A 21,313-nucleotide genomic window follows, 5' to 3' on the forward strand; every position below is an offset into this window, starting at 1 on the left:
TGCTTGTGAAATCTTACATAATTATATTCCTATTGTCATGTTGGGTCGAGCAGTTAGACCAGAGAGTGTTTTCTCATTGCACAACATTGGCAAATCAATAAGGAGAAAGCCTGAACAATAAGATGACGTTGGCTGGTCAGGAACCCGGCTCCGAGTCACCCAGGAGGTGGCCCTGCAGTTTCACAGAGACGGCCGGTGACAGGAGAAGCCTGGACGTTCTTCAACGTCACTGCTGTGCAGGGTGACGAGGCCAGGCAATGGCCTTTGGGATGGGTGAAACGGAGGAGATATTTAAGAGGTGAGAGCTAGGCAAGGAAAGAACCACAATAACAACACTTCACACAGAAACCAACCAAATTTTTACTGCATTGGCTCCACGCTGGATTCCAACATGCTGGTCCAGAGCGTGGCTGGCTACAAGCTGGCGAGACCTCTACGGCTCCTCTGACGGGCTGGCCCTTCCCCGCCAGGTACATGATTCATTTTGATCCCACTCACTATCCCAAGTGCAGAGGCAGTTATCAAAAACACTTTGGATGCAAACAGTGAGTGGCTACGACACATGAATGGGGTGGGTGCGCTTTCCACCACGTGGTGGGACGTGGAATCCACAGAAATGGTCAAAGAGGCAAGACGCCTCCTGAGTGGCTAATAGGGTGATGGAGTTCAAAACCCACAATTGGTTTGTTTGTTTTCTCTTTGAACTCCTGGAGTATATGGAAACTAATTGTTCCTAACATCATTTCATGTTTCTAATCAAACGTCTGACCCGACGTCAACCACGTTTGTGTGCATACGACTTTGAGCAGTGCGCCTTGAAGTGACCCATACTGATCTAGGATGAAGGTTACAAGTCTCTGCATAAAAAGAGAAACCGTGTGACTCTATATGAAGACAACGACCATCACATTCCACAGCACAGCATTGGTTAATCTTTGAGTCATCAAGCATTGTTTAAAATGAGAGAGAGGATATAACTGAACACAAGCGCCACGACAAGACAGTCATCACACGGAACCCGACCCGATTTCTCTATGACTCACTTAAACATTTTACCTCTGTTTCTAACACTTTTCGTTAATTGTTATTTTAAGCTCCAGTAGCAGGATCAGACTTCTGCTGCCTCTGGGCAAACGAGTTATGATCTGATCTCAAGTTCCAAGGGAAAGGCTCAAAGTTTTCTTTTTTCCCCTCAGTTGAATAAACAGGACTATGTCTATTATCTCTCGTGTTAGAATAGTGTTGTCTTCACATGAGACTCAAATCACGGTATTAGTCATTCATTTCCTTGAACACAAACACCCTCATGCGTGCTGACAGGTTTATAAGGATGCGGTGGCAGCCGTGGTTCTGGGAGCTGCTAGATGACCGACCTTGCTTTCTTGCAGTCCTGAGCGAGGGAGCCCGGGTGTGTCTGGTTATTGTCTGCTTTCTCTCCCGGATGCTGGGCTTGTCTGGAAGATTAATACATTAACAAGAGCTGAAGGTCCAGGGTTGCAAGTCTTCAGACATGTTTATTAGCAGATGGCACACGGGATTCAAAGGTCACCACAAAAGTGACATTTTAAAGTGAAACAACAATATTTATGTTCAGATAGCCCACTGATGAGATCATGTGGAAATGGTTTTGATTAAATTAGCTTATAAATGGTTGCCGATCTATAGACAACTTAAAATGCCACGTCTGTTTACCAAATGTTTTCTTCTCACGCTCTCACCTTTTAAATATGAATGACCAAATGCTAGGGGTTTTGGGGGGGGGAAGGGATGGGGGCTGGTAAGCTTATTTAACTGCCAGATAAGTATATCTGGTTTTGACTTCCTGGGTTATCTAATTTCTTTTTTTCATTCTAAAAATATTATCTCCTGTGTGTGTTCTGAAATCTCACCTGCTATTATTCCTGCTTTGTAAGAGTTTGGATCCCACTATTGGAAATACAATGGCTTACCATTGCTTTAGTATAAATTGGGTCTCTGGAGAGACCTAAAATTCAGTCTCTCAGATCAAACCTTATGTTCAATATCATAAAAGAGGTATGAGCTGGATTTCAGAAATACTTACTAAAGCTGCATTTTGGCCTCTGCAGCCTCTGGGAGCCACACCTTTGTGGCAATGCCCGCCTGTGTTTCATATAACAGTGTGAAAAACAAAACTCAGCCAAGGGGAGGGAACCCTCCTTTCAGCTTGCTTGCTTGCTTGCTTGCTTGCTTGCTTCCTTCCTTCTTCTCTCCCTCCCTCCTTCCTTCCTTCTCTTTTTTTCTCTCTGTGTTGTGCCCACAACTTAGTAGGAATGTGAGTGAAAATTTTTACCTCAGAAAATGATTTAGTCAGAGAATGCTCAACAGTCTGAAATGAAAATCCATCTTTTGCAAGTTTTGCAACACTCCACGGTCAACAAAACTCAAATACATATATCCAGCGAAGGCATTAAAAAGCAGAAATAATTCTCAACCAGTAGATTAAAATTTTCAGAGACATATTGATAGGAAACGAACATGACCATATATATACTGTTTCTCATTTATTTACATGTAATGGTATTATGAATAATTTTGTCAGAGATAGCTAAATTTGAGTATATCTTGTCTTCAGTTTTAGCCTTATCTGCATATCTTAGTTTTCAAACAGTTGCCAAATTACCCATGTAAGAATATGACAGAAGATTTACTCACTTTTCAAGAGAACCTTTCTCAATATTCATTGCCCCTTCCATTGGGTCCAATCCTTGTTCAGAAAATTGTTTCAAGGCACTTAAAGCTGCCTAAAAGTGAAAACAAACACACAAACAAGGAGATCCATTCATTGACTCTAATGTAAGAAACAGGTATGTAACTGAAAAAGAAAGCTGTGCTATATAGTAAAGGCTGTCATTTTCATTAGTCTAACTAAATGCTTTTTTTGTATCATTTACCAAAATTACATTTGAGAGGCTGCATTATGATGGAGCAATGTATATACTATGACGGCTTTATTTTTGTGCGCTGAGCAAGCGGGGGCAGGGGGAGGTGGAGAGAGGGTTCTCCATAAATGTCATGACTTATCCATAATTTTGCAAAATTAACATTTTATCTGAAAAACATAGAAACACCTAGTATGATGAGCCTGTCACTCTTTGATGATGATTTTTCATCATTTCTCTTCCCGTTCCTGAAACGCCACCTTCTTGTCCTCCAGATGGGAGAACATAAGATTTTTTTCCCCCCAACTTTCCAAAGTTAGCATAAATGGGTTGCTCAATTTTGTAGACATTTAGCCCCAACCAGGTCCCAGAGTGTGGGCCAAGAAGCGTTCCGAAGACACTCTTGCATGCCGAGGGGATGGTACAATGGAGGAGAGGGAAAACGTGCGCTGCTGGGGCCCCAGGGAGGCAGGTCTGGCTGCTGCTGAGCCTCCTGAGGTGTTGATATGCCCGGGGTGCGTGGGGTGCCGAAGGGTGTTGACAGGCTGGTGGAGCCTCACAGGATAGCTGGGAGGCACCGAAAAATGTGATGCCGATAAGATCTGCATAACTTGTTGACACTCTTGTGCATGTTCCAAATTGTTATTTCTTTTGAGTAAGAATTTGGTTCTTCTTCCTCCCATCCCTACCCCCCACCACTTTTCAGCTCGATGAGAAGGGCTTTGTTGAGTCTGAGCGAGGTGTGAGCGGCCAGGGGTGTCTGCATCTTGGAGATCCTGCTGGGTCACACTTTGGTCATCTGTATCTTCTCAACTGCCTTTGAAAAAGAAGTGACTCTTGCAATTGCTCCAACTTTTCTCTGCCAGGGGCCCTTTTGGGTAACTGCCTAAAGTGCATGATCTTGTCTACGTTTCTTTATTCATGACATTTCTTTTTGGTTTTGACTTTTAAATATTTAGTAGACTTTATTTTTTTTAGAGCAGTCTTCAGTTTACAGAAAAATGGAACAGGTAGAACAGAGTTTCCAGGTACCCTCTTCCCTCCAACTCTCGACACTGTTTCCCCCATTATTCATGTCCTGCATCACCTAGATTCATTTGTTACAACTGATGGAATATTTATTACAGCTGATGGAATATTGATACATTACCATTAGCGAAAGTCCATAGTTAACACTGGGGTTCATTCTGGGTTGTCATGTGTCCACCATTACAGTATCATACAGAATAATTTCACTGCCCTAAAAATCCCCTGTGCTCCACCTCATCGTCTCTCTCCCCTTTCCCCCTAGTCTCCTGGCAACCACCAATTTTTTTTAACAATGTCTATAGTTTTGCCTTTTTCAGACTGTCATATAACTGGAATCATACAGTATGTAGCCTTTTCAGATTCATGTCTTTCACTTAGCAAGGTGCATTTAAAGTTCCTCCATGTCCTTTCACGGCTTGATAGCTCATTGCTTTTTATTGCTGAGTAATATTCCATTGTCTGGGTGTCCCACAGTTTGTTTATCCATTCACACCTTGAAGGGCATCTTGGTTGCTTCCAGCTTTTGGTGATAACAAATAAAGCAGCTATCAACATCTGGGTACAGATTTTTGTGTAATATTTGTAATGTTTTTCCCCCTTCTCTCTTGATCTTTCTATTTTTAAAATTTCAACCCCTATATTCAACCAAAAGGAACAATATCTTCTTTGCTTATTCTTTAGGCTACTCCTTTCCTTTCTGACTTCTAAGCTGGTCTCCCCAGTTCAGACACGCTAAACTGAATGTTCTCTCATGCCTGAAGCCCCAGACTGTGTGGACTGGGGCAGGCGGGGGCCACATTTAGGCTCTCTGTTTCACCATTCTCTCTTGAACCTGGAGTCCTGCAGGGATGTCAGTGCCCCACCCTACTACCCCTGACCTTGGCCCAGGCTCCTATCATACAGCAGCTGGTGTAGGTAGATCGTGGTGGCAGGTGAGCACCAACCCCAGGTGAGTAGGGGCAGCGTGGCCATCTCATTGGGGTACTGTTATTGGTTGAACTGTGTTATCTCCTTCAAATTCATTTGTTGAAGTCCTCACCCCTAGTAGTCAGAATGTGGCCTTATTTGGAAATAGAGTCATTGCAGATATAATGAATTAAGATGAAGTCATACTAGGGTAGGGTGGGCCCAGACCCAATACAACCAACGTCCTTATAAAAAAGAGGAATTTGAAAACAGAAACACATGCAGAGAGAACACCACGTGAAGAAGAAGACAAGACTGGAGTGATGCAGCAGAAGCAAGGGATGCCAAAGATGGACAGCAAATCCCAGAAATGAGGAGTGAGGGGAACAGATTTCTCCCGCAGGGCCCTCAGAAAGAACTGACCCTGCCAACACCTTGACCATGGACTTCTAGCCTCCAGAACTGAGAGACAATAAATTCCTGGTGGATATATCACTGGTGGTCCTTTGTTTTGGCAGCCCTAACAAATGAATACAGGTGTATCATCTTGCCTCTTTAGGGCTCGTGGAACCTCTTCTCCTCTCCCTGATGTTTCCTTGTAGTATCTTTTTATTATAAAAATAATTTTTCATTAAAGAAAAATCATAACACGTAGACAAAGAAAAAGAATGTGAAAATATTCACAATCCTACCTGCCACTCACAACTTGGTCTATGTCTTTCCGTATTCTTTTCTAGCCACCCCCGAAATGTACATGCTTTAACCTGGATCGTATCCCAGCACTGTTTTAGGATTTGCTCTTTTCAATGAACGTGAGCCATTTTCCATACCAACAGAAACAGTTCAGTAGCATCATTTTGCAGGACGGACAGCAGCTTGCTGATTTTACATGCCTTTCCGTACTGAGCCAATCCCAATGGCTGGACATTGAGGCCACACCCAAATTTTAAGCTGTTGTTTACACTGCATCAACCTTCCTAGCAGTTAAGTCTCTGCCAGCCATCTCAATAATTTCCTTGTGATAAATTCCTAGAAATTGAATTTCTGGGCCAAAGGGCATGCACATTTGTAAAAACCTGATATGAACTTCCTTCTGCCTCAGAGAGGTTGTGCCCCACCAGTTCTCTGATGAGCAGCATCTGTTTCTCTAGGTGCTTTACGATCACCTCTCAGAACCTTTCTGGTGAGGGGCGTGGTCATTCAAGCAAACCAGTTTTGCCATTTTATGGCCCCACTTAACTTTTCATTTGTTTACCCTGACCATTTACCTTATTCACTAGACTTGGCTTTGAGTGAAGACTGGTTGCTTTCATAAGTTAAATTCACCCTCAAAAGACTCAGGTTTGGACAATCCTCTTCCTCAAAAAAGTAATCCGCAGAGAGGTTTGACTTTTTGAAAAAATTTTTTATTGAAGTGTACTTGATTTACAATGTTAGTTTCAGGTGTACAGCAAAGTGATTCAGTTATATATATATATATACTTATATATTTTTTCTTTTCAGAATCCTTTCCATTATATGTTATTACAAGAAAGTGAATATAGTCCGCTGTGCTATACAGTAGGTCCTTGTAGTTTTTCTATTTTATATGAAGTAATGAGAGTCTATTAATCCCCAACCCCTAATTTATCCCTCCCTGCCCTTCCCTCTTTGGTAACCATAGTCTGTTTTCTATGTCCTTGAGTCTGTTTTTGGTTTGTATACAGAATTTGTATCATTTTTTTTAAGATTCCACATATGGGTGATATCATATGGTATTTGTCTTTTTCTGTCTGACTTACTTCACTCAATAGGATAATCTTTAGTTCCATCCATGTTGTTGCAAATGGCATTATTTCATTCTTTTTCATTGCTGAGTAGTATTCCTGTATATACATATACATATACCACATCTTCTTTATCCAGTCATCTGTTGATGGACATTTAGGTTGTTTCCATGTCTTGGCTGTTGTAAATAGTGCTCCTATGAACATTGGGGTGCATGCGTCTTTTCGAATTATAGTTTTCTCTGAATGTATACCCAGGAGTGGGATTGCTGGATCATATGGTAAGTCTATTTTTAGTTATTTAAGGAACCTCCATACTGTCCTTCATAGCGGCTGCACCAATTTACATTCCCACCAACTGTGTAGGAGGATTCCTTTTTCTCCACATTTATTATTTGTTAACTTTTTAATAATGGCCATTCTGACTGGTATGAGGTGATACTTCACTGTAGTTTTGATTTGCATTTCTAGATTTGACTTTTATTAAATTCAATTAGGTGACCTCTGAGGTCCTTGCAAGTCCCAGGTGACTATGCCAAAAATTGTCCTGTGGGTGTGCACATCCTTGTGGGCTGGTTGAGTGAACCTGAGCTCTGAAGTCCCTCCTCACATGAGCGTGTGCTGAGCTAGGAGACAGGTCCCCTTGCTGCTAAGCTCTAAGGACCAGTCCATGCCTGAACTCCCCAGATAGCCCAACTTCATGGGGTTCTCAGAGTTCAGAGTTCTTTGTATATTGAAGAATTTTGAACAAATGAACAACTGTTTTGTTCTGATCTGGTAATATGTGAATTATTGGCAGGAATGCTGGTTTTTATCAATTTCTCTCCAAACGGACTATTGCAGAAGGCTATTCAGTGCTGGAAGATTTAAATCTGCAACATGGTTGGTATTGCTGAATGAGACTCCTGAGTGCTCCAGGGCTTCTTGGTCCTGCTTTATTCCCAATAAGGCCAAAAGACAACCAAAACCAAATCTTAAAAAAGAAAAAGAAAATCACTTATAGGCTCTTTGTAGCCCATGCTCTCTAGTTGCTTTGGGAATACTTGAAGCCTGAACACCAGGAACCACACGTCCTGCTTCACGGAGTCCAGGAGCCAGTGACACCTATTCTCTTCCATCCAACAAGAGATACGCATGTGAGATGAAGGCCAGGTCTCAGGGAGCAGGCTGGGTGTTTTAGCTCTTGCAAAACCTCCTGGATGATTTTATCGTGTCAGGCAGGTCCCCAAGCACTGTGAAGAGGACCGACATCACTCCAAGAATGTCCTACACGCTGGCATGGTGGCTCATTCTTTCACTCGATGCCATGAACAGATTTTCAGAATTCTTATGTGGCTGCTTCCCTCCCAAGGTATGTTTAAAGGCTTCCAGATAATATTCCCTTATCTGTCCAATGAGATAATTCAACCCACATCTTACTGATAACCCTGAATACAATTGTTTACAAATATGACAAGACTTCTTTCTAAAAGGCAATGAAGACGATTTATCTTCTCTGTAAACAGCAATCACGACCATTTGGTGAGTCTCCCTCAGCCACAGTCACGACATCCAGCCCTTTGCCTGCGTGACCTTAGGTGTTAGCACAGCCCTGCAAGGTAGGTCCTCCCCGTGAGGAATTCAGCAACCTACCCGAGCTAGCAAGTGGCAGAGCAGAGCACTGAACCCAGCCCACATCCTCAATCACATCACTTTATTTCCTTCAAACATAAAAACTGTTCACATTTAGCCTCGCCAATTTCAGCATAACTCTTTTCAATCTCATTATTTCAAAATCACTCTTATTACCTCTTCCATGCTCACTCTATTAATTGTTTCCCACAATAATTAATTGAGACTGGCTCATAAAACTATCTCCATTTTCTAGAGAAGGGCTTTATTATCTTTCCAGGATGACACAAGTCACATTCTACCTCCAGCCTTTTGGGGGATGTCTGAGGCTCTGTTCAGTGCTTTTAGAATACTTGCAGTTTTGGCTAAAACTAAATTGCTATAGTAATTATTTTGTCACTTGGAGTGACCCAATGGCCACAAGCGTAGTGACTTGAGTCTACATTTCTGAACATTCTGAAGGTGCCAAGTCTTGCTCTTTCCTCATCTCTCCTCCCTGCTGTTTTCAGGAGAGTTCATGTCTCACCTTCCTGCGGTTGTTGGAAGGAGGGAGAACTGAGGTGCAGGGTTTGCCTGGGATTGTGGGATGGAGGATACCCAGTAAGAGGCAGTGCCGGGACTGCACAGGTGAAAATGAACAGAGAAAGAGAGTGGAGGGCTTGACTGTGACTTACAGGGAGAGATAAGTCAAATGTGTTCAGGAAAGTCAAGATGGGCACGAGCTGAGGACCAAGTGCCTCCTCTCACAGGTACTAACAGAGCACTCACCCAGCCACTTCCTTCCTTGCTCGTGTGTCATGAGCTCAGCCGAGGAATCAGGGTGCTCCACCCACCCCACCCCCAACTCATCACCCACCTCTTTCCCAGAAATGACACTTTACAGAGTAAAAAAGACCATGGAATGAGATGCGTTTGCTTTGCCTTCTACAGCAAAATGCCCACAAGAACAGGATTATGCAGCAACCCTCAAAATAACCACATGGCATTTAGCAAGACCCAAATAACAGTCATTTCATAGAACAATGTGCAACAGAGTATCTTTGCAAGCAAAAACTAAAATTTGACAGTCCATGACAATGTTTTACTATGCACCTCCAAATCTGTCCAGAAGCTGGTAAAATCAACAAAAAACTTATGTTTAAACTACTCGAGCTGAATAAATTGTTACTTGCCAGAGGTCAGTTGCTTTAAAAGAAAGTAAGAACCCATTGTAAATATGCTACATAATATTTAAGGGTATTTTGTTTGGAATGAGGGAAAAATCACTTCATTTGGGGAGACATAGTCAAAGTCAGATTAGAAGCAAGTTCGACGTTGTCTATTAACTGAAAGGGTAAAGAGACAAGACGTTCCGTCCCTATCGTCTGCAGTTCACCCTCTGAGCACGGATAATCAGCAGTGTGATAAATGTAAACTAATACTGGGGAGTCGTGGGAAGGAGGTAAATCTGAGTTCCTTAATGAAAAACATCCTGAATGCTGCTTAAATCTAAGCTGTGGATTCGTGAATTCAAAAACACACTAACTTACACACTAACTTAAGTACCCAGAACCTTCCATACAGCTTTGGCCATAAACAGACAGCTAAATGATTTCATTTCCAAGATCAGAAAATCTTTTCCTACCAAATCAAAACAAACTTACTCAGCATCCATTTGTATGTTATCATAGCTTACCAACTGGAATCTTAAACGCTAGCTTTATGATAATTTATATGCTCTGGGATTTTTTTTTAAAGGTATATATCCAAGACAATAGACGTAGCTTAGTTTGAAAGGAAAAAAATTTTTTAAGTGTTTGAAAGAAGTGGACGATGTTTCCTTTTCTTACTTCTGTCTTTTCAGCTCAACGCTTGTATCCACGTGTGTGTGTGTGTGTGTGTGTGTGTGTGTGTGTGCATGCATTCTTTGAGGAGAGAGTATCTGCATAGACACATAGAAATATTTTTGTCCCCGAAAGATTTTACAACTGTTTTAGGAATAAAGCCCCACAGGTTCGAGAACAGATGTCACCACCATTTCATGTATCGCTTGTTTTGGGCGTAGTTATAGCAATGCCAGAAGCATGATGCCAATAAGATACTTTCCATGCCTCTTTGTGGTCTTGGTTTGCACGTGCATGTGTGTTTATGTCCACAGGATGGAGGTGAGCCTTTCCAGCCATTTCTGTAATTTCTAACTTTCCTCTTGTGGATTAGCAATTTAGAAGATTGTGCCGAAACCAGTGCCTACTCTCCCCGCTTCGTTCTGCAGGTATTAAGAGATTGAAATGCCAACGTAGCAGCATTAAATCATTCTTTCAGAGACAACAATGGTCTTCATTAGCAAAATGTGAATTTTATCTCATCCCCTTATGACACGCAGTCCTTTTCGGAGTCTTTGAACACGCTGCCTAGTGGATCCTTTCATTTCCTATCCCCCAACCCATTTCACACTGTCCCCACCAATTTCATATCCTGAATCCCAGAAACAGACACGTTGTTCCCATTAAAGTCAATGGTAACCATACATGTCCAAATGTGGCCTTCATTTTGAAGTAAGCGTCCAAGGTTTGTTTTGTTTTGCTTTTTCGCCCTACAGTGCTTGCTCATGTGCAGCTCTTCCTGGGAGCAGATCTAACTGCTGGCTTCATTTCAGAACGCACACAGTGCTCCTATATGCAGCTCATTAACTCAGTCTCCTGTTGAGGCGGAAAGCCCCATAAAAAGACCGGCGGGACCCCAAAGCAGGGCCACTACTCTCCTGCCAGCACCATCCGGTTCCCTGGCTCAGAGCCTCTATCTCACATTTTGCCTGTGAAACGGCTTACTTACCGCTAAAATTCTATTGGTTCCCTGAGCTCACTTCTGATTGGTTATTTCTCTCACTCCTGATTGGCCCATTCCCCTCACTCCTGATTGGTCTATTTCTACAAAGCTTGTTCCTAGTTGGTCAATTTTTGTTATACTTTATTTGCATATGATGTTGCAAAGTGTAAATTGGCAACCTATAAAGGGCTGGGGTCCAGAGCTTTGAGTGTTAATTCTTGTGGGTCAGCTGGTGTAATAAACCTGAGTTCCCCTACTCTCGGAGTGCTGCTTGGGCGCTTGACTGGATCCAGGTTGCTTTCGCTACTGAGATGTAACACCAAGCTGTAACGCGTTTTTCTGCAACACTGTAATAAGAAAATGATAGGCTTCAAATTGCAAAAGTCTTCATTTGCAGTTAAGGACTCCCCTAACTTCTGGTCCCAACGATCTTTGAGACTGACACTATATGTAATCATTTAAATGACTGAAAAGCCAGAAGGTCTTTTCTTCAGTAGACTTGAAGGTTTATGGCCCAGAGAATGTGAATTTTGTTTCTAAGGTATCATTTTCTTGTTTAAGGTCTATAACAAAATGCCAAGTCTCTCTTTGTATAAAATAAGAAAAATTGTTTTAAAAATCATATTTGTAAATTTGATTACATTATGATAGGAGCCTCAGTCTATTACATTTCAGATGAACCAATGATAGGGCTTTGAAAATAAAAAGAGAATTATACGGCACTTTGATTAAGCCATTTGCCCTGCTTTCTAACAATTTCATGTTAGCCTGCACTTTCATGTCTGCATACACAATCCAATGGGTTCAGGCAATTTCCATAAAGTTGGTACTTTATTAAATAGCTCTTATGTTGGAACAAAGGGATGTCAGCTAAGGTGATGGCTACTCATTGTGGAAAAAGAAAAAAAAGGGGGTGGGTGATGGGAAGACATGCAGGTTTTAGAGTCTTTCTCCTAAGGCAAAGAACAGGAATTTTGGCTCTAGAATTTGGGGAATTAGTAGAAAATTGGGCACTTTGACTATAGACTTAGCCATCACCTTTATTTCAGCAGTCAGCCTCTTACTATTGGGTAATCCATGTAGCTGTCAGCCTTGACAACAATATGGAGTCGAATTTAAAGCAGGATTAACTGTGCTAAGGGATGGTTTCAGTGTGTTTAGAACATACTTGAGCAGAGATATTCCCGCTGCCCTGTCTTCCTCCAAGAAGAGGCAGAAGAGATATCTGTTTTACCAATATCATTCCTTTGAAAATTCTTGCATTGTCCTTTATTTAATAATTTTTGCTTCAACAAAAATCCCCCTTTTAATGGTGTTTACAGAAACGCAGTGTCGGGCACAGAGGCAAGGGGTACATGGACCATGACAGCAGCATGACTCTCTGAGCTTGGCGGGATAATGCCCCCAAAGGTGTCCATGTCCTACCCCCAGAATCTGAATGTGTTACCTTACTTGGCAGAAGTGATTTTGCAGAGGGAACTGAAGTCTGAACATTAAGAGCAAAAGATTATCCTGGATTATCCAAGTGGGTCCAGTCTAACCACATGAGTCCTTAAAATCCTAAGATCCTTTCCTAGCTTTGGTCAGAGAGAAAGATGTGGCCAGGAAAACCAAGTTGACAAAATGTAACATAGTTAGTTTTGAAGATGGAGGAAGGGGGACCCAAGCCAAGGACTGTGGGTGGCCTCTAGAAGCTGAAAAAGGTGAGGGAACAGTTTGCCCTGAAAGCCCCCCAAAGGAACTGCCTACACCTTGCTTTTAGCTCAGTAAGACTCCTGTCTAACTTTTGACCCACAGAACTCTAAGGTAATACACTTGTGTTACAGTTGAGTCCTTACGTCTGTTCATTTGTTACAGCAGCAAGAGAAAACGAATCCACTCTTCCTGTCATCTGGACAAGGAAGTGAAGGGCTGCAGCATCTGGAGTCTGTCAGGCCTAGATTAAAATGCCAGTTCCACTGCAGACCAGCTGTGTGTCTTTATGCAAGTGAATTGATCTCTCTGAGCCTCATTTTCATCATCTGTAAACTAGAGACTGCAACACCTACCGCATCAGATTGTTTGAGGCATTAACACCTGGACCATAGTGGTATTTCATAAATGAGGGCTTTTATTACACATCTTTCTCTGTTGAGCCCAACATGCAGTCATAAAATTTTTTATACTCTGCAGCTCCATGTTAATTTATGTCTGGTTTCCTGTATATTTCTATTAATTTTTTCCAGCACATAGCTCATCTCTCTTCTTAAGAGAACCCCAGCACTATGCCTCCCCCTGAATCAACAGCCATTAATAACTCCTAGCTCTGGAATAACAGCCTGTATTCTTGGCCTGGCATTCAAGGCCCTCCATCAGCGGGCCCTATTCTATCTCACCACCTCACTTATGGCGGTTTCATTACAGCGTGTTTCCCTGAGTGTGATCCCCTGACAGCAGACCAGTCACCAGTTTCAGGAACACTGGGTAGGTGTCAGTGTTGTCAACAGCTCCCCGGCCAGTTGGCCTCAAGACATGCCAACATTTCAGAAGCCCTGCCTGCGTGGACCTTCTGCCGTGGTCAGATTGATCTACCTGCTGCCCCAGGAGACATCCAGGTCTTCCTCCTTCCACACCTTTGCTCCTGCAGGCTTTTCAATTTCTCGGGTGGTCTTCCTCAGTTCTCAGCCCTGTGTCCCATCTATGAATTTCGGACAGCCCCGGCCATTGGCCTCCCTGAACTGTGAGTCAACTTCAAGGTGTTGACATCCTATCTCCCACCTATTTGGTCTAATGGGACCATTTTTTTGTTTGAAATCACCACACTGTGTTTACAGAATGTCTTCAAGGAATATTCCTCAATAGCCTCCATCCGAAGTTCCCCCAGACAAGCCAGTGCTCACACACACATTTATGTTTCCTGTTTTCTCTCTTTTCTCCAAGTCGGCATCTTGCCCTCATTGCTTCCCTCCCCCTGCAGGGTGTTCTCCAAAGCTTCTCTCCATGGAGACTCTCTCTCTCACATTACGCACCTGTCCACCCCACCCTCAGTGTGGCCAGTGTGCTGTGGGAAAGAACATCCCAGGAGAGCAGGGCTGGGCTGTGGTTCTCTGAGTGAGAGAAGGTTCTCCTGCCCCAGTTACCTCCAAGGAATACAAAGGAGAGTTACTGTCTTTTCCAAACATCAACCGTGGGCTGCAGCCGGTGCTCATGGCTCAGCTCCCCCAGCCCATGGGAGGTCTACAGAGGACGTGCCTGGGAAGCCCTACCTGGGAGGGCCCCACAACAGGGGCCTTGCCTAAGACCCTCAAGGTGGCTCACCCTGAAACAGAGGACCAGATCCTGCTGCGTGCTCTGTCTATTCAGGGTGGGTTTGAGTTTGTGATTGATAGATCCTCACATTATAGTTATTTGTTAATTTTTACTTCACTTAATGTCTTCTTGGACTGCACAGTGGGAATAGGGAGTGATGGTCAAACAATACAGCCTGCAAAGTTCTGTTTAATTCTGAAGATTTGGTTGTATTGAAATAGAGTCCGAGGTGGTAAAGGCAGATGGCCTGCAGGCCTCGCAGATTCCCTCAGTGGCTGAGGCAGGCCGCAGGCTGACTTTCTCTTGGGGCATTTGGTGGCCATCCTCATGGTCAGACTGCAGTAGGGAGGGGCTCGAACCTTCACCTTCATCCCAAATGTCTCCTTAGCTTCCTACTGACACCTGAGTAAGCTTCAAACATGCACAAAAGCACAAAGAATGGTACCCTGAACCTCACACTCTTACCAACCCTCATATACTTGGCCATCAGATCAAGAATTATCAGTATTTTGCCAGTCTTGTCTCATGCACATTCATATTTTTCCTGTAGGATTCCAAATCAAATACCAGGTCAACATACAGGCGATTATCACAGCTAACAAAAGTAACAGTAAATCCTTTCCATCTGATAAATACCCAAGTAATGTTAAAATCCCCCTGATTGTCTCAATGATGTCTTTTAAAATTGGTTTTCAAATCTATATCTCAACAGTTCACAACTTGTATTCGATTGATCTTTTAAGACCTAGGAGTCCCGCGGTAGGCAGAAGAATGCCTCCCAAGGTGCCTCCGTCCCAGTCCCGGAGATCCGTGAGTGCTCCTTTATAAGGGATTTTGCAAACAGAACAAGCTGAGGGCCTGGAGATGGGACAATTAGCTCGCATTATGATGTGAGTCCAGTCTGATCCAGTGAGTCCTCAAAATTAGGGAACCTCTTCCAGCTCTGGTCAGAGAGAGACATGATGATGGAAGAGAGGTCAGAGGGATGTAGCAGTTCTGGCTTTGAATGTGGAGGAGGGGGCCAGGATCCAAGGACTGCGGGAGCCTTACAGAAGTTGGAAAAGACAAAGAAACAGATTCTCCCTCCAGAGAGGAACACAGCCCTGGCCACACCCAGATTTCAGCCCCGTGAGGTCTGAGATCGTGGCTGACTTCTCATGACAGAGCTGGCAGATAATACATTTGAGTTGTTTTCATCCCCCATTCTTTTAATGGGGCACTGAAAATCACACCAAGGTGTAAGCTCTGACACCAGGTTCTTTCCTGAAACCAGGCTGGCGTTGGGCTGGAGGAGATATGAGGGCCTGCCTGAGACATCCAGGAATGAGGAGGCAAGGGCCTGAGAAGTGGGGCCGGCTGAGCTTGTGGCCGTGCTGCCGCCGCTGCTGGTTCCTTGCAGCCACATCAGGCAAGAACAGAAGAGATTCCTACACCCCTCCCAGTGGGCTTCACCCTAAGATCAAGTCACCAAGATAACGCCACCGAAATCCTTCAAAGGTCCTTCCTCTGCCCTCAGGCGCCCCCACACCACTCTCCCTTCCCTCCCTTCTTTCTGTGTCAGCCTCCTTTCCGAGCCTCGATGGCAGTGAGCTCTCTCCTACCTCAGGACTCACACTGGCCAGTTCCTCCAGCCACCCCTCCTCAGGACCCGCTGCTTGTCAGCCTTCAGTTCTCAGATCCAGGAGGGGCTTCCTCTGGCCGCCCCATCTCAATTCTCTCTCCCCTCAAACAAATCATATAACATTTTTTATTAGCCTCCTAACCATTGTCACCATCTGGGATTATGTCCTAGAGAGAGGGGTCTGGTCTGTCTGATTCATGACTGGGTACCATCATCCATTCATCCATTCAACAAAGATGCAGGGAGAACCGGGCGTCACCCTGGGCACCAGAAAAACTAAGATCCATGTACCCGGCCCCTGTCTGTTCGTGGCATGTCTTCCAGCAGGAAGGAAAGCAGGCAACCATGCCAGATTAAAGGATGACCCCCAAGAGAGCACCCACAGCAGTATTGCTGGGAACTGAGGAGGCGCAGAGCCCCTGGGCTTGTATGGAAAGGGGATGAGTGGTGACTCCAGCAGGGCTCAGAGCAGGCAGCACTGGCCTCCACAGGGGGACCATTTAGGTAGGTGGGGCCAAGGTGTGGAGCTGGGTTCATTCAGGATGCCTGTCAAGGCTGGGGTCTCACTGGACTAACCAGAACCTAAATAAGAGTATGTTCACCAGCAACTTCCTTTGTTTTCCTAATATTAAAGGGCGACAGCTCCTGTGGTTTCCAGCACCTCCAGTCCTCTCGCTTTTCACCTTCTGTCACCAGGCGCCTCTTTTCAGTGTCCTCTTCTGCTGGCTTTCCTTTGTCCTGACATTTAAGTCCATCCTTGGGCCTCTTCTCTGCTCTGTCAATATTCTCTCCTTAAATGACTTCATTGAGGCCCATGGCTTAACTGCCTTATAAATACTGGTGGCCTCAAACTCCTACTTGCAGCCTAGCTAGCTGTCTGCCCTACAGTTCACACGCACAACTGCCAGGTGGGTTTCTCCACCGAGGAGTCCAAAAAGCACTTCCACCCTGCCCAGACCCAAACTCTAGATCATCATCTCCAGACACCTCCTCTCCCAGGAAATGGAACCCCCCCTCAACCAGTGGCTCAGGCAACAAATCCTAGGAACCAACCTCACTCGCTTCCTTCCTCTCTCACCTCCCACATCTGACCCAATACTGAGTTCTATTGGTTCATCTTTGAAATGCACCCAGGATCTCGGGACCTCTCACCACCTGCTCTGCCCCATTCTCACCTAAGCCACCGTCATCTTTCAGCAAGACTCATGACGTAGCTTCCTAACTCATCTCCCTGTGTCTATTTCCGCCCACCTGAAGCCTGTCCTTTAACAGATCTGGAAAGATAGATGCAAAATGTAAGTAAGAACAAGTCACAACCCTGCTCAAAACCCTCCAGGGACTTCTAGCTGCTCTCAGAACAAAACTCTGATTTCTGACGTGGGCCCCAAAGTTCTCCAGGATCTTCCCCAACCACAGCTCCAGTCACCATCAGCCTCATCACCTCACACTTGCACATCACAGAGCTCCGGCCATGCCAGCCTCTTCGCTCTTCATGGAGCACCCTGAGTTCATTCCCCCTGGAAGGGTCCCCATGGGGCTCTTCTCCCAGGTCTCCTCCAGGCTGCCTCCCTCCCTTCAGCCAGTTCTCTGCTCAGTTGTCACCCGTGGTGACCAGTGGACCTATAGGAACCACACACCCCACTCCTAGCCTGGTGTTCTCTCATCTCCTCACACTGCCTCATTTTGGGTGCTTATTGCCCCTAAAATTTTATTACATATTTAACCATTTCCTTGTTTATTGTCCACGTCCCCAGTAGAATGTAAGTTTCATGAGGGCAGAGATTCATCTGTTTCATTCATTGCTAAATATTCAGCCCTTGGAATAACAGACACTCAATAAAAGCTTATTAGTTGAATGACTGAAAGAATGAATGAATGGTTAAAAACAGTGACCATGTTCAAAAATATCTAGCCCCTCCATATACACAGCATAGTTTTATTAATTCTCAGAAGTTCCCTGTGGAAATTAGGGAGTAGATCATTTCCCCCATTTATTGAAACCCAGAAGTAACCATTCATTTGACGTTAAAGACTGGTTATTCAGCTGAAGGAAGTAACTGCTAAATGTTGGTCTTTCAAATGAAGAGAATGAAGTATCATGATAGGTCTCCAGTGTGGGTGTTCTCATATGTTGTAAACTTATTTTATGCCAATTACATTATTGCAACTTTGGAAGAAACGTTACTGGAATTAACTATATATTTTTTTAAAGATAGTCTTCATTTTTTAAAACTGAGAGAAATGCCGTCACTGTAAAGTTCAAGAAGTAAACTATATCTTCTTTTTCTAGGTACCACTGATGGAAAAGCACATCAATAATAATATCACATGCGGTTTGGTAATTTTTAGAAGCTCCATTAAAGGTAATTCTTTAAAGTTTATAATTAAATAATCATCTCAAAGGAAAAACTGGGATCCTGTTTTCCTAAAAACATCTCCATTAAGACAATATAATCAAGCAAAGAGATTTACTTTGTGTTTAAATAATTACGATCACAAATGGTCCCCTTCCTCTACCTCCACACCCAAATGAGAAGTAATTTAGTATACTTTTGGGGATATGGTTTAGGTCTGCCAAACACTTAAGTAAAAAATTCTCCTAAGTTGTTTCAAGAAAATGCTAGTGCTCTAAGAGGGCTGACATTCTAATATAGCCAAACACAGTGTTTTTTTCTAATTGTTTGGCTGCAGATGAAGATGTAAGGTTATAAGTATAAGAATTTATGAGATGATCAGTGATGGAACCCTAATCCGTCTTAAGCTGTGAGCATGACAACTGGCAGTTCCCAATGTGTATTAAGAGACAGAGATTTTTTTTTTTTTTTTTTTTGCCTGAGGGTACATTCCCTTTCCAAAGCAGAATATTTTTCTTCTTTTGCTTTCTAAACAGATCATGTTAAGGTCCATTCTTAATGGCTAATCTTTTAAGGAGGTAAGATAGATTGGAGAGAAAATACATGATAGATTTATAAATTTGGGGCAAAATGTAACATGAGGCATTCCAATATGCAATTTCAAATCAAAACCTTAACTAGGGCAAGGGACTTTATATCAACCAACAGCATTCTTTAGAAATGCCTGGCATTCAACTGGATAGAATTATATATTGAAATAGATTGTAGACATGTTGTGAATGTCTTCCCTCTAGCATCTGGTAGTATTAAAGCCCAGGAGAAAGAGTGGGTCACCATGCCAGAATTTAAAAGCTGCCTTTCAATAAATATGTGGAAAGGAGAGGAATTAAGTTATCAAAAGATTAGAAGAATTTGCTGAAAAGACTGAGGGTGCTAAAAGCCATAAGCTATTTGGAATTTGATAGCACGCAACTTTAGTGCTTTGTATCACTAGTGTTGTTAGACAAATGAGGGTAAAAGTGAGCTTTCAAAAGAGGAAAAATAATGAATGAGTACAAGCATAAAAAGCAACAAGGCATTGCCCGATCTGTAAAAGTAAAAGTATTTGAGATACAATGTGGGGTAAGACCCAAGGGAAATCAGGCACCTTCTCCGTGATGCCTCCTCTGTATTTGGAAGAGTAGTGACTGGTGAGTTCTGTTAGTCAAGGTAAACTAACTGCTAAAAAATCACCCCCAGAAACTCAATGCTCATGGAAAGACCAGTCGGGTGTTCCCAGGCAGTGGACCCTGGTCAATCAAGGTCCCAGACCCCTTCCATCTTGTGACTCTCCCCTCCTCGAGGCTTGCATTATGGTCCTCTCTATTCAGCCAGCCAGTGGCAGAGAAAATAGAATAGAAGATAGTACATAGGAGGATTTTATGAAAAAGGACTCAAAACTCTCATGCTCCATTGGCCGGAACCTAGTGACATGACCTAACTCCATACCTAACTCCAACTCTAGGTTGGGTAACTAAGTCTGGCTGTGGGCGGAGGAAAAGAGGAAGCAAATATGGTGAGTAATTAGTCTCAACTAGTCCTCACAAGTGGCACCATATTATTGCATTCGTTTGCTTGGTTTCTGCATGCCTATCTCCTCATGCTAAAATTGTAAGTCCCCAGAATAGGGCAGAGTTGGGTCTTATTTGTTTTGTAGCTCCAGCGCCAACACTGGCATGGAATTAACGCTCAATTTGTAGTCAGGAGACATGGGCTGCTTGGTTCACAAAGTCCAGCAGAGCAACCTGGAGATGTTAAGGTTGGTTGTCTGTGCTCAAATATTGCCAGGAAATGCCTAGATTTTTCTTCCTTCTTCAAGATGGCCTCTCTGTGAAGATATTTTCAGAGGGCAAAGGGACCACATGCTAACAGTGGGCAGACGGGCATCTACTTTGTTAGTTCTCATTATGTCTTCATGCAAGAAGCCTTCACAGAGTCCCCCTACCCTTTGCCTCTTAGGAGGCACTTCAGTGAGGGATGGAGAGTTTGGGTTCCTGGAAGACAAAGGATGAGGTGGAGGGTTTGTAGTGAACCCAAACCTTGGGAATAAAAACGGACCAAAATCTTTATCAAGGATAAACCAGACTTCCTTATCAACTGTAAAAGAAGTCAGAAGTTATAGATGAATAAGTAGGACTACAGAACTTTATAAAAATCTAGAACCTTATTCTGTCTCCATCGGTTTCACACCAAGTGGTAACAGCCCCTGTGTGACAGACAGAGGGCTGGGATCTAGAATATACAAAGTAAAAAACAGAATTTTTAAAACCCCAAAACTCCCACAAAACCCCAAACAATTCAACTAGAAGATGGGCAAAGGACATGAAGAGAAGTTTCACCAAAGAGTATTTACAAATGGCAAATAAACACACGAAAAGATGTCCAACATTACTAGCCATTAAGACAACAATATCATCACAAACCTATTAAAACAACTAAAACAACAGCAGTGACTACACCAAACGATGGAGAAGATTCAGAGAAACTGGATCTCTTATACATTTGTGACGGGACTATAAAATGGGTGGGTCAGCCACTCTGGAAAATGGTTTTCCAGTTTTATAAAAAAAAAAAAACCAAAATATAAACTTACTATACAACACAGCAATCATATTTTTGCACACTTATTCCAGAGAAATGAAAATTTATGTCCACACAAAAACCTGTACACGAATGCTCACAGCAGTTTTATCTGTAATAATCAGAACCAGGAAACAACCAAAATATCCCACCAAAGATGAATTATTAAAGAAACTGTGGTATATCCATACCAGGGAATACTACTCAGCGATACATAGGAACGAATACAATGACTTGGATGGATCTCCAGGGCATTGGCTGAGTGAAAAAAGCCGATCCCAAATGGTCAGGTACTATTATGATCCTATTTATATAACATTCTCTAAATGACAGAAGTATAGAGATGGAGAACAAATTAGTGGTTGCCAAGAGGTAGTGATGGGGGTGCAAGGAGGAGTGGGTAAAGAGTGAGAC

General features: G+C 43.2%; 1 protein-coding gene across 2 annotated transcripts in view; it reads right to left on the reverse strand.

The window, feature by feature from the left end:
• Positions 1–336: 336 nt before the first annotated feature.
• Positions 337–21,313, reverse strand: part of STAU2 (staufen double-stranded RNA binding protein 2) — a 233,779-nt gene continuing 212,802 nt past the window's right edge. For both annotated transcript variants that reach the window (XM_064480884.1, XM_064480883.1), the window contains 2 exons: positions 2,674–2,762; positions 337–1,454 (listed from right to left, as the gene is read on the reverse strand). In XM_064480884.1, coding sequence (XP_064336954.1) covers positions 1,361–1,454; positions 2,674–2,762 — 183 coding nt within the window. In that variant the 3' untranslated portion in view covers positions 337–1,360. The remainder of the gene's footprint in view (positions 1,455–2,673; positions 2,763–21,313) is intronic.

The sequence above is a fragment of the Camelus dromedarius genome, chromosome 30, assembly GCF_036321535.1.
Source record: "Camelus dromedarius isolate mCamDro1 chromosome 30, mCamDro1.pat, whole genome shotgun sequence".
NCBI classification, from domain to species: domain Eukaryota; kingdom Metazoa; phylum Chordata; class Mammalia; order Artiodactyla; family Camelidae; genus Camelus; species Camelus dromedarius.